Source organism: Idiotropiscis lumnitzeri, chromosome 20, assembly GCF_059441095.1.
Source record: "Idiotropiscis lumnitzeri isolate Australia: NSW breed Sydney's pygmy pipehorse chromosome 20, RoL_Ilum_1.0, whole genome shotgun sequence".
NCBI lineage: Eukaryota > Metazoa > Chordata > Actinopteri > Syngnathiformes > Syngnathidae > Idiotropiscis > Idiotropiscis lumnitzeri.
Window position 1 is genome coordinate 10,256,539 of NC_142410.1, and position 18,815 is coordinate 10,275,353.

Genomic DNA, 18,815 nt, shown 5'->3' on the forward strand with positions numbered 1-18,815 from the left:
AACTGTGCTGCGTATCGGATACTTTGACTACTTCAATACATTTCAGAGCAGTTATTGATGTTCATTCTATAGTATAAATTGAACCCCAAAAAATAATCGATATTCATAGCCTTTGTTAAATTTTGGGATGGAAAATTTTTTTTTTTTTAAACATATGTACACATAATTAGATTAACAATTTGTTAAACTTTGGTCACACATTTGCACAACTTTAATGATAATTCTAATCAACATTCGGACATGAAGTGAACCACCATGACACGGGCAATTAGCGCTCTCTCGTGGTGGAACCTTGATACTGCAGTCAGTGAAATATGCCAGGCTCATTAGCCGCACGTTCGCCAGTTGACAATTTTGACACCTGCTGCATGCCCTCGTTTTCATTCGACGCTCGTTTAGGATTTGGGTCAAACGTTGCCATAAGGATGCTAAATTCATCGATCTGCTGCAAGGTAACGTTTTAATCATCCACACTCTCTGTCAAGTTTTTGGACATTTACGTGCACATACTTACGATTAAAGTGTTACTTGTAAACAACGATAGCAAAGCGACGTCCTTCCTGTTAATTAAAACGCCAAACTGCAAACTTTTTAATGCTAATTTTAGCTTAGCTCATCCATTCAACTGCGTAAAAAAGGAAACGGACGCACATAGTTGAGAACGTCATTGGACGACATCTTTATTTTATTTTTTGATACCGTTTGCCAAGCACCTTGACAAAAAAAAACATACAAGACGTCGCGAATCGCTGCAAAGAGTCGCACAGTTTTTAAAATGAGTCGTGACACTGAACGGGAAAGAAATAAATGATTCACAAAAATCTAATTCAAGGCAACTTTTGATGACGTATGTGACTTGGCTGTCGCACGGCTGGAAATTTCAAACCAATGCGCTCCACTTTGTATTTTTTTTTTGACATGCTGATTAGCCTTTTGAAAGTGGCACTTGAGCGTCCGTGTTTTTGAAGCGCAAATGAAGATTTATTAAGATTGAAGATTGTTGTAACGTGTGAGGGTGTCAGTCATAGTTTGGTCATGGGGATGTGAAGGTTGTTCCAAGGCCCCATCCAAAGCTCCTCCTCGTCCGACTGCGTCCTCTCACTGGGACATCTGGGAAGATCCCTCATGACCAAGCCTTCGTCTCCTTTGCTGTTATTGCCGTCCACTCCGGACTCTCTCTCGCCCTCTCCCAGTTCTCTGTCCTCACCGGTCCCGTTCCGAAGTCCGCCGTCGGTCTGAGCGTCACCGTTGGAGGGCTGCTCCGTGGCCACGTTGCTGGCGGACTCTGAGGAAATGCTGGATTGTCGAGTGTCGAACACGTTGACTGTCTTATGGATGTCAGTTTTGGTAAACATAGGGCTCGCGGGCCCGCCGGGTCCCGAGCTCTTGAAGGTGCACAAGGTTTTGACGCCGCTGTCCGGCCCAGTTCTGGGGCTGTTCAGGGGCAACTTCTCCTCCAGTGTGGCGGCCATTTTGTCCAGTTTTTTAAAGTGCTTGGCCAGCCGTGAGCTGAAAACGGGCGATGGGGGCTTGGTGGGTGTTACGGAACGGCGGGTGCGGATGACGGAGCCGTTCTGGGCCACGTAGAGACCGCCGTTGACGTTGGTGTGGTTGTTAAAAGTGGTGGTGGAGCGGCCGCGGGGCGGTTCTGGGGCACTGTCGTCACCGGTGGAACTAGTTTCGTACTCGCGGTCCAATACCAGCTTGATCCGACGCTTTCGGCTGCCGTGCTGGGGGATGAACACAAACGCAAGTCAGGAGTTGCTGCTGACATGAAGTGAAACGTTTCATAAGAACGTTTCATAATTCCCACTTCTTGTAGCGACATGGTGAAGTGGTCTTAAAAGCCCTTAACGCTTCCATTTGATTTCACGCGCTCACAGCAAACACAAAATCCAAATCAAGTTGTCTGAAAATTGTCAATGTTTTTCAAGGTCGATTAAAAAATTGACGCAAAGGCACAGGTGGGAGCAGGAGCGAGGAAAGGGCTCAGGAGTACCGAAAAACTACCGAGAAGCAACAGGCGCAGTTGAAAAATAAGCTAGTAATGAAAATGACGCTTTGAGTCCTCTAGATGGCGCTGTTGGTTTAAATAAAGGGTTGAAAAAATGTCAAGTCAGCCCAATGTTGAACAGAGAGTGCCATCTACAGGAGTCCAAAAATACGACAACTGGTTCATGAAGCAGATTTGAAGCTTCATTTACCCATCACTTGGTTATACTGAAATGTTTGGTAGAACCGGAGCTTTTTTTGACTGCTTTTTAAGATAAGTGGACAACATGCCCCGCATGAAACTCAAAGCAAGAAAATCTCACGCAGGTCACTGCAGGACACTCAAAGTCTTACTTATTGGCAAAGAACTAAATCTTGAAAGGAGCTCCTCTGCGTCTCCATCACTCTCCCCGTCCTGATCAGTAATCTGTCTCTAGGCGCTTGTCTCCTCCTCGCTGTCCTCCATTATGGGCGACAAGGCGTCCGAGAGGTCGATGGTCTGCGGCGGTGACTTCCCTTTATGGTCTTCATTGGAAGAGTCTCGATATGTTTTTGGTTTTGAAAGCGAAGAGTATCTCGTGCTTTGTGTCTTGTTCTTGCGATGTTCTCTAATTCTGCCTCGCCGCTTGGGATCTTCTCGTACTTTACTTGCCGGTGCAGCTCTTTGACCGCCAGAGTCTTGCCGCTCGTCACTATCTGATCCTGACTCCCTCTCAGAGTCTCCTTCCCCGTCCCGGCTGCCGCTCTTGGACTGGCTTTCCGTATCCGATTCGGTCTCTTCGCGCTCGGACGAAATGCTCGAGCTGGGATTGTTGGAGTCGCTAAAATCCGACTCGGAATCGCAATGATGGGACAGTCTTGGCCATCCCTCCGAAAAACTGTAGTCCCCTTTTGCCAGCCTCCCCCCTTCAGCTGCATGGCCTCGATGTGACATGAACGCAGAGATGCTCATATCTCCTACGGAGTCATCCATCTTCCGAACCCTCCCGCCCCCTCGATCCCCGCCATTGCGCCACACTTCGCCCCCTCTGGCGCGGCCTTGGAGTCTTCTGTTAAGGGAGATAAAACCGAGACCATCGTTCAGTTTTTGTTTCCTCCCCGACTGGACTGCCTCGGCGGACCCTCGCTGATGACTCCTGTTGATAACGAGACCGCCATTGGAGACCAAACCAGGAAGTTCTCCCCTGCGCTCCGACCCGAGACCCTCTCCACCCGCCTTGATCCTCTCCCAAGTTTCCCTTTCTGCTCTGGCCCGCCATATTTGAATCCTTTCATCTTCTTCCCCACTTCGAACCGCCATGTTTTTTCTCTTTGCTACCTCCCCGATCTCAAACTCCTTCCTCGCACCTCCTCCCTGTCTTTCCCCGAACATCCCTCTGCCTTCAACTTCCACCGGTTCGATTCTGGCTTTGTTCCACAGCCGGTGGACGCCGGGGGGCCGCGCAGCTGTTTTACTCGAGGACAGCAGCGAACTCATGAGAGCCCTCAGCTTGGCAGCGGGGCCCAAACTCGCTGGCGTTGCGCCATCCTCGGGTGGATGCCTTTTGTCCGTTACGAGTGCCGCTGGGGTCATTTTTGTGGTGCCGTTTGGAGGCGGGAGACGAATCTGCCGGTAGGGACGTTGGGGTGGTAATGTGCCGCCTTGAAATTGTCTTCGAACCTGCTGTCATGGTCGGCAGTGTCCCAAAAACCAGAGGGGACATTTTAGAATTGGAAATGAACAATTGTAATAAAACAAAAAAATTTTTTTTTTTTTTTTTTGATGGACCTGAATTAAATTTTATGCTACAAGCTATGAGGTTGAACTCTTGTTTTGTTAGGCCATTGGAATAAGCAGGAGTTGAAATAGGTTCATTTACATTTTCTGTTACGCCCCCTCCAGCAAGAAGAAAACAATTCGTGCCCCCCGCCCCCCCACCACCACTCCCTCTCCGCCTCAACTATGAACGATAGCATTTTCGTTGTAAAACAAAGTTAATACTCGCTGCACAATATGCAAGCAGAGCGCCACTGCCAACTAGTGGAGTGGAGGTGCAATTACACTTTATTTTAATAAGAAGAGAAAAAAAAAGCATGGTCACACGCGCCCCCCTCAGCATCGCACCATGCCCCCCAGGGGGCCCCGCCTACTATTTGAGAAGCACTGATTTAGATTTCGCTGATAAAAATCAAACTAATTAAGACAAAATGTCGTCCACTTCAACTCGTCTCGAGTTCTAGCGTGTTGCGCTTGCCTCTGCTTCGGATTCCTGCGGGCTGTAGTAGTAGCTGCCGTCGTCATCGACAACAACCTCGCCGTATTCGTCGTAGAGGCCCGAGGGCGAGATCAGCTTCCGTCGACTGCCGTACTGAGGAAGGTCATAGCTGGCGACGCAAACAAAAAGCATAAAAAAAAAAAAACACGCAACAAGACATTGCGGCGTACTTGAACAAACCCAAGGAAACGCTCTTTTCTCTGAGCTTAAACCAATCAGAGGTGAAGACAAGAGGAATCATCTTAACAAACAAAAGATTATGCAGAGCCACTTAACGCGGCGGCGTGCGATGGGAGGGGGGCACTGCAGCATGATTCATGGACGTCTCACTAAACCCGATTTAATCGCAAAAGGAGCATCTTCTCACCAGCAGGCATTTTGTTAGCAAAGAAAATGATGGAATTTATTTATTTATTTATTTTTCTCTCCTTTTTTTGTCCCACTGTGCTTTGCTGGGAGAATCGCCTGCTTCCGTCGGCCAAAAGAAATGCGCTCATGTATCAGCGCTTATGGACTCGAGCCCCCCCCTGGAGCCAGAGATTTGGATGACACACACAAAAGACGATATAACCCCCCACCCCCCACCCCGCCCGGCGACGATAGAAGCTCTTGTGATTAAAGTAACAAATCTGCTCGCGGCCCTTTTGGCTCGCTTTCCAGAGAGCAAAGTTGCCTCGTGTAAATCACTCCGCTTCCGGTCAAGTCTGTTCCGTCCTAAACACAAATGCGGCAAAGTAAACAATCGAGGATGTGAAAGAGAGGACGGACTCGCTCGTAAAAGGCTGCTCATACGTACAGTAAGGACGCTTAATCGAAAGTCGTAAGAATTGCATGCTGTCAATATGCAGTTTCTTTTTCGTTCTCATAACCAACCACCAGGGGGCAGTCAAACATTGGGAGTAAATCGTTGCAGGTGACAGAGGGACAATGTGAATAAAAATGCAACAGGCTCCATTGTTGGTTTCTTGGACCTGTTCTGTTATTCTTGCAACATGTTCAGTCACTTGAAGTTAATATGCTCTTTCAAAAAAAAAAAAAAATCAAATTGTTGTTCATTGTGAGTGCCAAAATGAGTTGTTCCCACAAATCACACATAATGATTGCATGTGTTGCTGCTGTTATTGGGAGCGTTGCCATGACTACAACATCCATGATAAATTTTAACAGCCTTTCACGTTGAGCTAGCTCACTTCTGAGGAAATTAATTGGCGTTTAAATATTCAATGTTTAATTCTCTTGTTTTCTGTCATTTTTACAGCAAACTCCAACTGGAACCGCTCGCGTCGCCTCCCATTTGGATTCCCGGAAGATTCCATTTGGATTACTCAGGTGAGCGCCACGTCCACGTTCCCACAATGGACAAAAAACGTGCCCCGTTTGTTTGTCGGCTACTTTTGTTTGTTCGCCTTGTGTTGTGTACTTTGTCAGCAACTTTGTTTAGTGCTTTGTCTTGCAGCAAAGCTTGAACCCGAACAAATGCAACAGCCACGGCGATTAGATTCGAGTCCCGCAGGGTGGAAACGTGTGATTTTTTTTTTTTTTTTTTTAGCTGTTCCTGTTTATGTACACATTCAAAAATGAGTTGGTGGATTTTGCTGCAAGCCAGCAGCATCTGGCCTATTGTGAAAGTGTGTGTGTGTGTGTGTGTGTGTGTTTCCATGGCAGGCTCCCTGATTAGCACTGTTGCTACACTACCTAGACAGAATTATCTTTGTGAGGACTTGTGTGTGCAGAATGTTGAGAAAAAAAACAACTAATGAGCGAGCCTTGCAGTTGGTGAACTTGCATTTTGCACGTTTACGGCGTCAGCGCAAGTGTGCCATTGTGTCTTATTGTGGGTGGCAGCTTAAAAAAAAAAAACAAGATGCAGCTCTAATTATCATTTCTATACAATGCATCGGTGTGGAAAATAACACTCACACACACACACACACACACACACACACACTCCCGCACGCACGTACACTTTGGGGAGGAAATCCATCGTCGTCTTGTTCACAAATGTTTTGATCGACCGCGTTCTTTTGTGTTTAATGCGCCGCCCTTGCTTCTTCCAATAAAAGATAAGCGGAGAAGCTTTTTTTTTTTACAGTCTCACACGCGCATTGACACTGTATGGGAAAAAAAAATCGATTTTTTTTTTTCAGTGTAGCCCAACGATAAACTTTAGTTGACATGGGACAGACGAGCCGATGGAAAACGACCAAATGTGAACTTGATTAAAAAATGGTAAGGAAAGAAAGCAAAATTAAAACATGAAGGGTCTTGGCATTGAGCCTTGAGGGACACCCACAATTTTGACATAGAATTAATCATGCAAACACGAGTACTGACCCTTGATCATAATTGTAGTAATCCTGTGTGTAGTAATCCTGACCCGGGTCGATGCCGGACTCCATGGATAACTCCTTTCAGAAGGACGCATCGTTAATACAACGTAATGGACGTACACGGAGCAGGCGGTCATGCTCGTGAATCACTTTCCACAATGAGTCAGCAAGAGGTCAAAAAAGAGAGACCGAGTACCTCAGGTCTGAGGAGAGAAGGTCGGAGGAGTTGTTGTGACTTTCAGAAGAGAAGAGAAAGACAAATTGAGGGCAACACAAACTCCAACACATTTGTGCTCTCAAACGCAAAGCGATTTTTGGTCGTCATTTTTAGCCACAAATGAGTGCCGTCTAAAAATACGCATTTGTGGCCTCTTGGCAACTTTGCGCAAAATGCAAGCAAGGAAAAAAGGAACTGCTAATATACGTCAACTTTTTTTTTCCTTCTTTTTCAAGTAATCATAAACGAGAGACAAGCATGCGAGAGAGGAAAGCGAAGACGACGTCCATGCAACTTGGGAGAAGCGACGGCAAGCCGAGACCTACCTCATGTTGTCCGTACCTACGACTGCGAGACGACAAGGAGGGGGGGGGGGGACAAAAAAGAGGCGGAGCAAAGACGCACTGTAAGTGAATCCACATTTCTCATTTGACGTTACGCAAGCGATGGCAAACATTTTACATTTGATGGAATCTCATTTGGAAGTGCAACCGAAAAGCGTGTGCTCGTTTTTCATAGACTGAATTCTTGATGTCACGATGGATGGCGATACAGGGATCGATACTGGGCCGATACTGGTCATGGGAGTAAAAAAATATTTATTTTAATTTTAAATGGAAGTGAACAAAAGTATTACAACAATAAAAAAAAAAAAAGTTTTTAGAAAATAAAAAATCAACAAGCTTTATTTATTTCATTTTTTTCCAAGTTCGGCGGGCCGGATTAAAACATTGAACGGGCCGCATGTGGCCCCCGTGCCGTAGTTTGCCCACACCTGCTTTAGACTTTCGACTGTTTGTCTCGCCGCGCAGATGCACAACAGCCGCTAAAAAAGGCTGAGCGCTATAAAAAAAAAAAAAAGAAAAAAAAAAAGCAAGATCGGATTATGCGTTGAAATGAAGGTGTGAAAAGCAAGATGGAAGATGCCCGGACGAGCGTGAGCCAATTGCAAGAAAAATTGACACGGCGGCGGCGGCTCAGGGAGCGCATGAAGGCTTGATAGATGAATGGCGGCTTTAAAAGGTGCTTCGCGGGTCATCATCTGGTTCAAAACGAAACAAGCGCATTCGCCGTCAGTGCACGTGCGTGCGTGTGCGTGCGTGCGTGTGCGTGAACACAAAGATAAGTCCATCCTTGTGCTCTCATTACTCTGACAGACACTTTATGAGGTCCTCTGGAGACAATCTGAGTTGTGTCACAAACACACATGGAATGATTGACTCGTTTATATCCTTTCCACCTTGAACGGTTTCGCGCGCGCGGCCGAGTAAACGTTATTTGTTTCTTCGCGACAAACGCGCTTGTCATTTTTCTTTCATGTCACACACCTACCGGCGTTCAAGCGCCGTCACCTTCAGCATCGTGCTGACCCTTCATTCATTTGCTCTTTTTTTTTTTTTTTTTTTTTTTAACCTGTCAATCAAATTTCTAATCAAAAGGGTTCTACCTTGCCGGTAAAAAAAAAAATCCCAAAGAGAGAGAGAGAGTTGGTTGAAAATGTGCTGATTGCTGAATTTTTTTTTTTTTTTTTGCCCTAAACTGTCAAAACTCTATAAAAGTTTTCAATCAACGTAGCGTGACCTCTGCGGAATTTGTGTTGGGCAATAACTGACTGTAAAAGGTCCACAGCGGTCATGTTTCAAAGCAGGTTCAAATAAGAGCTGAGGTTTATAATTTGAATATTGAAAGTGCAGCGGCGGTCCAAGTTCCGTTTATCGACTTTTGATTTAAAAAAAAAAAAAAAAAAAAAAGGTTGCTATGTTGTTGTATTTGAAATCCAGACGATTTATTAAAAAAAAAAAAAAACATCTCATGCAATTGATCCCAATGGGAAACGATTGTGAAAAATGTTAAAAAAAAAAAAAATTGTACATAAATAAATCAAACAATAAATGGACAACACGAACTACATGACAGAAAAGGACAGTCTTCATAATTTCCACCAAAGAAGTGTGTTCAAATGCACTTAAAAAATTAAACTGCAAACATGATTGTCAATAAAGACGATGGATGAAAAAAAAAAAAAAATTAAATGAGGTCACTACGAGATAAACAACAAAACACCGCGGGATCTATCTAATTGTAGAAAAAGCCAACAAAAAGAGCAAAAGGACATTGTAATCGGCAAAATCCCGTCCGCAAATCTCCCCGCGCGATGTCGGGAGATCACGCTGTTGTCTGATTATTACTGTCGGAGCTCATTTGGGTCCAGAAGGTTACGATTGGAGGTTCTGTTTACGTGTCGTCCTTAAAACGGCAAAACAATGACGAACGGGATTGTGAAAACAAATTCCAGAGTGTGCGCGTTGCACGTCAGAGAGGTGAAGGCTAGAGGACCGTGGACTGAGGGGGGAATCGTTTCTCCAGCTCCACCACGATGGAGTTCATGTTTGGGTTTGGCTGAATCTGCGGAGGTGACGGGTTCACTTCGCCATCTCCTCCTCCGCCGGCTACGACGTCCGAGGAGTCGAGCGAGTCCACCGAATCAGACGCGCAGTTCTTCGTGACCTTTTTGAGCGGGATCTGTTTCTGATCGATCTGGCTGAACATGTTGGCTACGGACTTCTCGATGTCGGCGATATTCTGGATGTTTTTTAAGATGCCTTTCAGCTCCCTGCGGGGAGGTTCCGGTTCTGCCGGCAGGGGTCGGGGTGCGGGTCGGAGGGACACGGGTCGCAGGGCGGGCGCCTCGGAAAACGAAGGGAGCACAAAGGTGGATGGTCTTAAGAGAGAGGGCGACAGTGGCGGAGGGAGGGGCGGCGGAGGGGGAGGCGATGGGAGAGGAGGGCGGGAGGAGAGAGATGGTGTCGGGGGGAGAGGAGGAGGTGAAGATGGGTGGACGGGAGGTGGAGTGGCGGCGGGAGGTGATGGTGGGGACGGGGCAGGAGCAGACGGGGGTGGCGGCGGTGGAGTGGAAGGAGGATCGGGGATGATGTCTAAATGTACCGAAAGTCTGTCGTCCAGAATCGACTTTTCCATCAGACCCGACCCAAAGCGTCGTAACACCGGTGGCGTCGGCTTGTGGCTCGGCGGAGGAGTCCCGCCATCCGTTTGGGTGATGATGATACACGGGGGACTCTCTCTAGGCTGGACGTTTGGAGAACTAGTGGCAGAGATGCACTTGGGGTACTGAGGGGAGTCCGGGAAGACGGAAAGGAGAATATCAGGGGACAGAGACGCCCGTAAGTCTCGGTTTAACTTTTGTCTCATTTCCTGGACGGCCTGCTGCTCGAACTGTCGGGCCTGTTGTTTAACGGTCAGCTTGGGCTCAAGACTCGGGCTCACCATCTGATCTGAGTCTAACCCGTGCTCAAATCCGGAATCCAGGCCGGCGTCTTTGCTCTCTTTGAATTCCGCCTTGAGAAGCTCCAGTTCCCACTGGACGGGGTCCATCACCACTTGCCTTCTCAAGGCATCGTACATCTCTCGGCGATGTAGCCTCGACGGGAGAGTCCAGCTGTGGCCGCCTCCTGATCCCCTCCCGCTGTCGCTGCCGCTGTACCCACTGAATCCAGTTTCTCCTCCAGGGGAGCTGATCCTCAACCAGGCCTCTCGAAGACGTTTCCTGGAAGGCGAGAAGTGCCCGAGAAGGTCTCGCCTCCTCTGGCTTCGTCCAAGAGTCTCCGGACTGCTCAGGGTTCCGTCCTCGTGGTAGATGGGATTTTTGATTGTCAGAGGGTTTTCATCCGACAGAAAGGTGATGCTGGACTCGGACTTGGGAAGTTTGTTGAGCACCCCTCCGTTGGCGACGCACTGCCGGTGGGCGGCGATCGCCCGGGTGGCGAAATCGGAGATCAGGCGCTGGCGATCGCTTTCGTCCAAACTTCCGGCACTGCGGCCGCAACGGCTGGCGCGAGGATGCAAGAGAGGAAAAAGTAGAAATGAAAGATGGAGAAGGACTGACGTGAAGGAGAGGTCTCTGCCGATAGGGTTAGGGTACCGGGTCCTAGAAACTGCAAACGTTGAATCAAGGACTCTGGACGCAAGCCAACTGGACTCTTCTTGGATGTTGAAGACCATCACCCTATCTTACGCCATCACGAATCGTCTTCTGTCCTGACATCTCCCCCGCAAATCGTCTCACTCTGACGGGGAGTTTTCCCGCCGGTCATTCACAAGCAACCAACAACAACTTTCAGGATCTCACACTTGAACTGGATTTGGATTCATGGTGACACGTCTTCAACAACCAAGAAGAGTCAAGGCGCCTCAATTTAACGTTAGCAGACGACGTGAAGCTAGTGACGAGAAAACCAGTGGTTGTATTTTGGAGTCCTCTAGATGGCGCTGTTGGTTTAAATAAAGGGTTTCAAAAAATGTCAAGTCAGTCCAATGTTGAGTCAGAGAGCGCCATCTACAGGAGTCCAAAAATACTACAACTGGTTCACGAAGCAGATTTGAAGCTTCATTTACTACGTGAAAGATGTGGATGAAAAATTTTTGAAAAGGCGTACATCCACATTTGGAGATCTCCTCTCGACGGTTTTAGGTCATATTGGACCGGGATCACAGCTGAGGGATAAACACGGCAAAAGCTGTAGACTGCAAGAGGTGCGCTACGAAGAAGCCGCCGTATCACATCTATCACCGACAGCAGGGAGGGATCAATCACTTTTTGCCGTGCTCTGAAAGTTTGCAGATTTTCCCCCTTTTTTTGATAAGCGACCGATTTGAACGCACGCATGCGCCGCTATTTGCAGAATCACTTCTTGGAGGGCAAAAAGAAAACTGCACACTTCCAAAGCACCGCCTTCCACCTTGAAAAGTTCCTTCAACCTTGCGCTACTCGTTTCTACTGTACAAGATTTTTTTTTTTTTTTTTTTAGGTGGCGCATTAACCAATCCACGGCGAAAAAACTTTGAATATTTTACTCACTTTGGTCTGTCGGTTTTGCAGAAAGGCGGAGAGATGAAGAAGAGATGGTTTAACATTCAGAACAAGTTTTGTCGGAAACACAAAAAGGGAGGGGGGGGAAGCTTTTAGAGGCGCAATAGCAGCAAGAATAAATTTTTATAGTCCGTCGGTCGACAAATATAACGATGTGAACATAACTTCTGGAATTTCTCGTCCTAATTTGTTTTGTCAGGTGTTTCCGAAATAATATTGCTTTGGAGCAATTCCGGCAACGAGACATTTTACGGCGCGCCAACGCCAAATAAGATACATTTAAAAATAAATTTTCCAAAAAGGTAATGGAAACGACACATTGAAAGTCCGGACAAGCGCCAGGAGCGACGAAAAGGAAATGAAGTCGACCGAGTTGTTTGATAACGGAGCCCGGTTCCGGATGTGCAAACTTTTTGCGCTTGGCCTTGTTTTATTCTTTGATAAAGAAGGAACTGTTTGTACTTTGCCAGTTGCCAGCCTTGCTGAACTCATTGATGTTCCACAAAATACCAACATGCTCGCGTTCCAAACAAAAACACAGCGACAAATACTCTTGCCGTCTTATCAGCGGAACTAATGATCGCCCGTGGTGGTCGCCTTGTAAATTACGAGCGCTATTTATTTCAATTATCTCATCTCGGGTTTTTCATTTTTTTTTTTTTTTTTTGCAAGTTGACGCCGCCTTGCGTGAAATGCCACGTTGTCCTTTTTTTTTTTTTTTTTTTTTGATGGAGCGCGCCCCATCACGCACACGCAGGGCTCTCATGTTAATGGCGGTGCGGAAAACAGACGGGAGTGCGGCGACGCGTGCGATGCCGATCGGGGCTTCGTCGCAACTTCATCTCGGTGCCTCGGAAAAATGAAAGCGTCTCGCGCGGCGCCTCGAGTGCGCTTGGCTTGTTGAAAAGCTGCGGATGGAAATTAATAAGTCGTCGCTGTTTGAATCTCGTCCCGCCCGTTGAAACGGAGGAAAGTGTCGGTGGTATTAAACGCAGTTGGCCTTGAGGGATGTTGAGGTGAGAAACGAGGTTGTAATGTCACGTGAAAAACAGACTCTTGTTGATTGAGCAAAAACTGGGCTGAGCTGAAATGATTTTTTTCAGTCTTCTTATAGTATGCCACCCTCTAGTGGTCAACAGTGAAATTACACCGAAAATGAATGGAAAGCCGCACAAAATTAAGAGTAACTATCTAATCGTAAAATGTTGTCAACACTTACATGGCGTTGTCGCCCAGCTCTTCGTATAAGTTGTTGGCGGTGCCCCCTACGGGTTTGCCGCTCGGCAGCGCCATCTGGATGCGGGCGGTCTTGGCACACTCTTCCTGCCGTCTGCATAGGAAGCAGAGAGTTTAGAGATGTGAAGTGGAACCTTAGGAGGGCTTAAAAAGTGCCAGTAAATCCCTCGCTACACGCGTCCTCGACAAAGACTGCATGCCAACGACCGGCAATTATCTACATCATGTGCTTGCCGTGGGGGGGGGGGGGTAGGGGGGGGTGCTGGATTGTGCCTCTCGGTATGGAGATTTAATTTACAGGAGCCAAGAAGTTCTCTTGTAGTTGCCTCATTATAATACCAAACGAGAGCCTCAGATATGACTAAAAAAAAATAAAATAATTTTCAACATATTTTGGCGTATTGTATTTTGGTCACATAGTGAGAAGCAAAAAATGATAGACTTCACCTTTCTTTTCTTATTTTACTAAAAGCTTGCGTTTCTTTACTTGAATCTTTTGTTTGTTTTCATGTTTTGTCATTCTTTCCCCGAATTGGTCAGGGGTTACAGCGCCACCTGCTGCCTTGGCATGCACGACCATATTGAAACTGTACTCACTCTTTAAATCTGCCGATGAGGCGTTCAGTGGAGAAACATGAACAGAACGAGAGAGAGAGATGGAGAGACAGATCAGTCACTCTTTGAAGCGTCAATCACACAAATACCTGGGACAAATGTTCCAATTTGGAGTTATTAGAAAGTAAAAAGTCCAGTGATCACCATGCTTGATGGCGCCGATCTCAGTTAATTAAAATCATTTGTGAAGAGGATCAGGATATGTTGGGGTGTGTGTGTGTGTGTGTGGGTGTGTGTGTGTGTGTGTTAATCATTCATGGCCACATGGTTAGAATTACTGTAACATCTTAATAAAGAAGTGTGTTTTAATAAATTCAAATTAGGAGCACTTGAGGCGTAAAGAACTGAATTTTTTTTCCCCGAATGATATCATGTATGGGCCCGGAATATGTATTCCCTATGATCATGGGGGATTCATTGTACTACCGGCCAAGTGGAAAAAAAAAAAAAAAAAAAAAGGATCTTTGACGTCTTTACCCGTCAATGGCAGTGAATGAGTTAAAAAATAATAATAAATAATAAATTAAATATGGAGTTCCACAGGGCTCTTTATGTGAGCCTCTCCAATGCACATTTGTTTTGTTTTCTTTAGGCAATAAAATTTACTTTCAACTCCGAGTTGAGGAATAAATTATTCATCCATTCATTCATTTGCTTGGAGAATGTTAAATAAGGTGCACGTACTGCCTGTATGTGATGATCACGACCAGTATGGCGGGCACACAGCAGATGATGATGATGACCGCCAGGGCCAACAGCGCCCCCTCTGTGTAGCCGACAGTCTGCACAGCCTTCTTCACGCTGGTCACCACTTCGGGCGTTCGGATCTCTAAAATGCGGCCGCCGGGGGGCATGAAGGGCTGGAACTCTTTGTTGATGTCGAGGAGTTTTCCGTCAAGAAACCTTAAAACGCATGGAAAGGCGGTTTTGGAATTTGAACATCAACGGCGCTTGGCATCCTTCTTACTTGTGGAGCTCCTGCCTGGACACGGCTCTATACGTCAGCGGGTCGATAGCGTAAATCATCAGGTCCGATTTGGTGTAGTCCTCTTGTTCCAGTCCTTCTCCGTGACGATGGGGACCGATGGTTTCCACGAACACCTTGGCTCCCGGAATCTGCTCCTGAACGTAGCGCTCTAAAATTCTGACAAAAAGAAATAGACCTCTTTGGTTAAACACCAGGCTGCATGTTTCGCCGAATGAAGTGCCGCACACCCACGCATGTGCGCATTCTTTTTCTGCTTCTTTAGAATCCCGACAGCAAGGGCACGCCGCCTGCTGTGCAACATTGATTCCCGTCCCCGCGAAACACCTGCTCGCAGCAGGGAAGGTGTGTTTCTCCGTCTGCGCGTACTGCACCAAAAAAATAACGGTAGCAAGCTCCTGTCAGGCTCTGAGATACTACCCGGGCAAAAATTCATCATTACTTGTGTATTAATTCTCCATTAAATAAATGTTTGTGCTTGAGAACGATAACAACACACATCGCGATCAATGTTGTCAAACGCTCTCCAAGCTGAGATCGTTACCTGAGCAGTTTGTCTTTGTTTTTGTCCACATACGTCGGTGGGACGTTCGAGACGACCACCTGCATGTCCAGCTGGTTCACCACGGACACCTGAATGTGAAAAAATTTAATGTTTGTCCACGTGCCCTAATACTCATGTCCATGTGGTCCATCTTCAAACTCGTCATTTTGAAAAAAAAAAAATATATGGTTAATGAAGCTTCAAATCTGCTTCATGAACCAGTTGTAGTATTTTTGGCCTCCTGTAGATGGCGCTCTCGGTCCAACATTGCCATTTTTTAAAACCCTTTATTTAAACCAACAGTGCCATCTCGAGGACTCAAAAATACAACCACTGGTTCACGAAGCACATCTGAAGCTTCATTTTCCCCGTCACTACTTTTAACCATCGCGCCGATACTCGCCACTATCTCTGCCGTGCTGCTGTGTCCTCGCCCATAGTCGTCGGTGGCGACCACCTCAAACCTGAAGTAGGAGCGTCGCATGTTGCGGTACATGATGGCCGTTTTGACCACGCCGCTGAGCGGCTCGATGACAAAGCCGTCTTTGCTCTCCTTGCCGTCTTTCCCGGACAACGGGGCGTTGATGAGGCGGTACGTCATGGAGCTGTAGTTGCCGGTGTCTTTGTCCAGAGCCTGCGAGACGAGAATCATTTGATGCCGTCGTCAGCGTCATCGTCATTTTGGAATTTAATTAATGACATCATCGTAATTGTAGCTGGATCCGAGGATTCCGGCAGGCGGTCTGAGCGGAAGGCGCCTCATTGTCAACATGCAGAGATGGATGGAGTGCCTGCTCAAGCGTAGTCGGGGGTAACGGTGACAAAGATCTGAACGGTTCTATTCTGGCAAGGTTTGGGAGACCGCCTCTGTACAGCGACCACTGTCAGGTTTTATCGTCGACATGAAAAATAAACGAGCCCGGATTTCTTGTCGGGCCAGAGCCAGGCTCGCAAAGATGGCCTTAAAACTATCGACTGTTTTATCCCGCGCGATGACTCGTGCATATTCATCTTTCATGTCACGATGGGGGGAAAAAAGCCAGAACTCGCCTCTGAGGTGGAGATGGGTTTTATCCCGTCTTTATTAAAACTTTCCGTTTTAATGAAGCTATCTTAAGAGAGTGTTGGGTCTCTATGTAGAAAATTCAAAGCGGAGTGGGTTTGTTTTCTTTAGACCGTCCCCCCAAAAATATTATTTTTTTCTCTAAAGCTGATGCACAACGGTGACTATTTGAGATTGTACCATCAGCCCGCTAGGATTTCTAATGCTTTTAACGCTCCAAGGAAGAGTCAAATGCTACTAAAATGTCAGGTGCCCGGCGCACCATCTCCCGGCTTTTGACTTGGTTACAACGGAAAAGGTGCATTTGTAAAGGTCAGTAATATTTATGGAGAGGCTGCCGAGATCAACCTTCCCTTCATCTTTTTCTAGCACGTGGCGTCCTATTCAGCGAGATGGCCTCCCTCCTCCAGTCATAAATCATCCGCACGGTGGCCTGGCTGGCTCCATCTCTTCATCCCCTCGTGACTCTTGAGTATCTTCTTAATTAAATTGAGGATGACGCCGGTTGTTTGGGATCAACTTCCGAACCCTCCTGTATTGTCACAATCAAGGCAAGGAGACGCGAACATAGAACCGATCGGGTCGGGGTTTGCCCGAGCTTTCGAGAACCATGCGCAAAAAACGTTCCGTTGTTTACTGTGAACGTTTCCGAGACAGCCGAGAGATGTGCCAATTAGCTCCTAAGCAGAAGTCGATGGCGCCGAGTGACAACCTTACAGGGAGTCGTGGTACTGAATATGATCGGTTAAATAAATGTCAGGCACTCGCCGTGCACTGTGCTCCGTGTACTTTCAATTCATTTCGCCGGATGCCCTTGTGGTTTGGAGACTTGAGTATTTGACAGAAGAGGATGTGAAAAGATTAGAATAAAAGCCAGATCTGTGACGATCCAGTTGAGGAAACCCCACGAGAGGAGCGCTCGGATATTAATAACTTGGAGATAAAGTTTCGTCCTGATCCGGAACTCAATGGATGCCACGGAAACCAAATAATTTTCCTCCTAATTCTGAGATTGTTTTAAACGGTTTTGACAATTCAGTCGGGAATTTGGTTGGAGATCGTTCCCCATATCGGAATACGTTACTAAAAATTTGGTTCTGCTGTGCATGATTTGGCCACTGGGGGGCGGTGTAATACAGTCATGTAGACACAAACGAAAGAAGACTTTCACCACTACTTTGAGTCTGTAACTGCACAAACTTTTCCGCAGAGGATAAAGAATATATGATGTTGTGCGTCTACGACGTGTTGTTGTCCGCTGATGCCGCCGCAGTACCTGCACTTGCAAGACGGAAGTGAATGTTTTGGCATCTTCGGCCACTCCTCCGATGTAAAGCGAGGTGGTGAAAAGCGGCGAGTGGTCGTTCTCGTCCCGGACGTCAATCACCACCACGGCCGTGTTGGCTGAAATCACAAATGTTTGGAATAAGCACGGACGGGCACGGCCGCAGCTCCACAAAGGACGGAATCAAGCGAGTGCAACGTGGCAGATGAAGACATTTCAAAGGCAGTCTGGTCCCACTTTGACGTCGGAGTCACTTGTCACCAGAAAAGATAAGCCTCCATTGAGACCCGCGGCGCGACTTGACAACCGAAGGCAGGAGGAGGGGAAAAAAAAAAATGGCTTCTATGAATTTAAAAAACTTGAAATGCCTGCTAGCAAGGAGCATCACATTAAAGGCTGTCGGCAAAATAGAAGCGGGCAGCTATTACCTTTTTGTGCCCGGAGGTGACAACACAGAGATGTTTACATTTGCTCTAAACTGAAAATGCCACTGCAACCCTTTTCCTTTTCCTCTCCCCGCTCGACGACGGGAGAGGTTTTTGCTCGGGAGGAATGAATTATGCCAGTTGGCATTTACGCATCGTTCCTTCGCTAATGAGCGTTACGATCGCATTGGGTCAGTCTCTGAGCCACGAAAATAAAACTTGTGTTGCTACCTTAGTGTGCCCGATTATTGCTTTCAATTAAACACCAATAAAAGCAGTGATTTTTTTTTTTTTTTTTTTTTTGGATTAACTCATTCACTGCCATTGACGGATATAGACGCCAAAAAGCACATTCATTTTACTTGGGCTGCCACTGATTGAGTTAAAAAGAAAAAAATCATACAAAAGCATCATGATAATCTCCGTTTTAACACTGTTCTTGATTTCGGGAGTGAAAACGAAGCTTCAAAATTGCTTCATGAACCAGCGGTTGTATTTTTGAGTCCTCTAGATGGCACTGTTAGTTTAAATAAAGAGTTTAAAAAAATGCCAAGTCAGCCCAAAGTTGAACAGAGAGCGGCACCTACAGAAGTCCAAAAATACTACAACTGGTTCATAAAGCAGATTTGAAGCTTCGTTTACCCGTCACGAGTGTTCAGTATGCGTTCCTTTTATCGCTCATTACGCTCGTTTAGGTGTCTTGAAATCGTCACATTACCTATCTCTGACTATTTTCTCTTTGTCCTTGTCGCTTCCTCGAACAGAGTCGAAAAAGTCTGCTAGCATAAATTACAGTAAATGAAGCTCGAGCCAAAGTCTGCAAAGACATCTGTTAATTAGCTTCGATGAATATCCGCGCACGACTGAGAACTGTTCGTGTCGTAATATCGTGTGATAAGATGAGCTCGTTTACAGGAGAAGATTCAAAAGCGACGGTCGCACGTGCGCCATTTCCAATCAGACTCGGTCGTTCCGCCGGA

General features: G+C 46.6%; 1 protein-coding gene and 1 long non-coding RNA gene across 6 annotated transcripts in view; one reads left to right on the forward strand and one right to left on the reverse strand.

The window, feature by feature from the left end:
• Positions 1-269: 269 nt before the first annotated feature.
• pcdh15b (protocadherin-related 15b) overlaps positions 270-18,815 on the reverse strand; it is a 76,367-nt gene continuing 57,821 nt past the window's right edge. For 3 of the 5 annotated variants that reach the window (XM_088284286.1, XM_088284284.1, XM_088284283.1), the window contains 7 exons: positions 17,402-17,529; positions 15,466-15,696; positions 15,063-15,151; positions 14,501-14,677; positions 14,218-14,436; positions 12,902-13,012; positions 8,375-10,641 (listed from right to left, as the gene is read on the reverse strand). In XM_088284286.1, coding sequence (XP_088140412.1) covers positions 9,123-10,641; positions 12,902-13,012; positions 14,218-14,436; positions 14,501-14,677; positions 15,063-15,151; positions 15,466-15,696; positions 17,402-17,529 — 2,474 coding nt within the window. In that variant the 3' untranslated portion in view covers positions 8,375-9,122. Of the gene's footprint in view, positions 1,731-4,226; positions 4,357-6,581; positions 6,656-6,773; positions 6,813-7,120; positions 7,143-8,374; positions 10,642-12,901; positions 13,013-14,217; positions 14,437-14,500; positions 14,678-15,062; positions 15,152-15,465; positions 15,697-17,401; positions 17,530-18,815 lie in introns of those variants that run through there. The other 2 variants (XM_088284287.1, XM_088284288.1) reach the window with 2 other exon arrangements.
• Positions 352-7,194, forward strand: LOC148317639 (uncharacterized). The gene is made up of 3 exons (XR_015840029.1): positions 352-452; positions 5,506-5,576; positions 7,031-7,194. It is a non-coding gene; the product is annotated as an uncharacterized LOC148317639 (long non-coding RNA).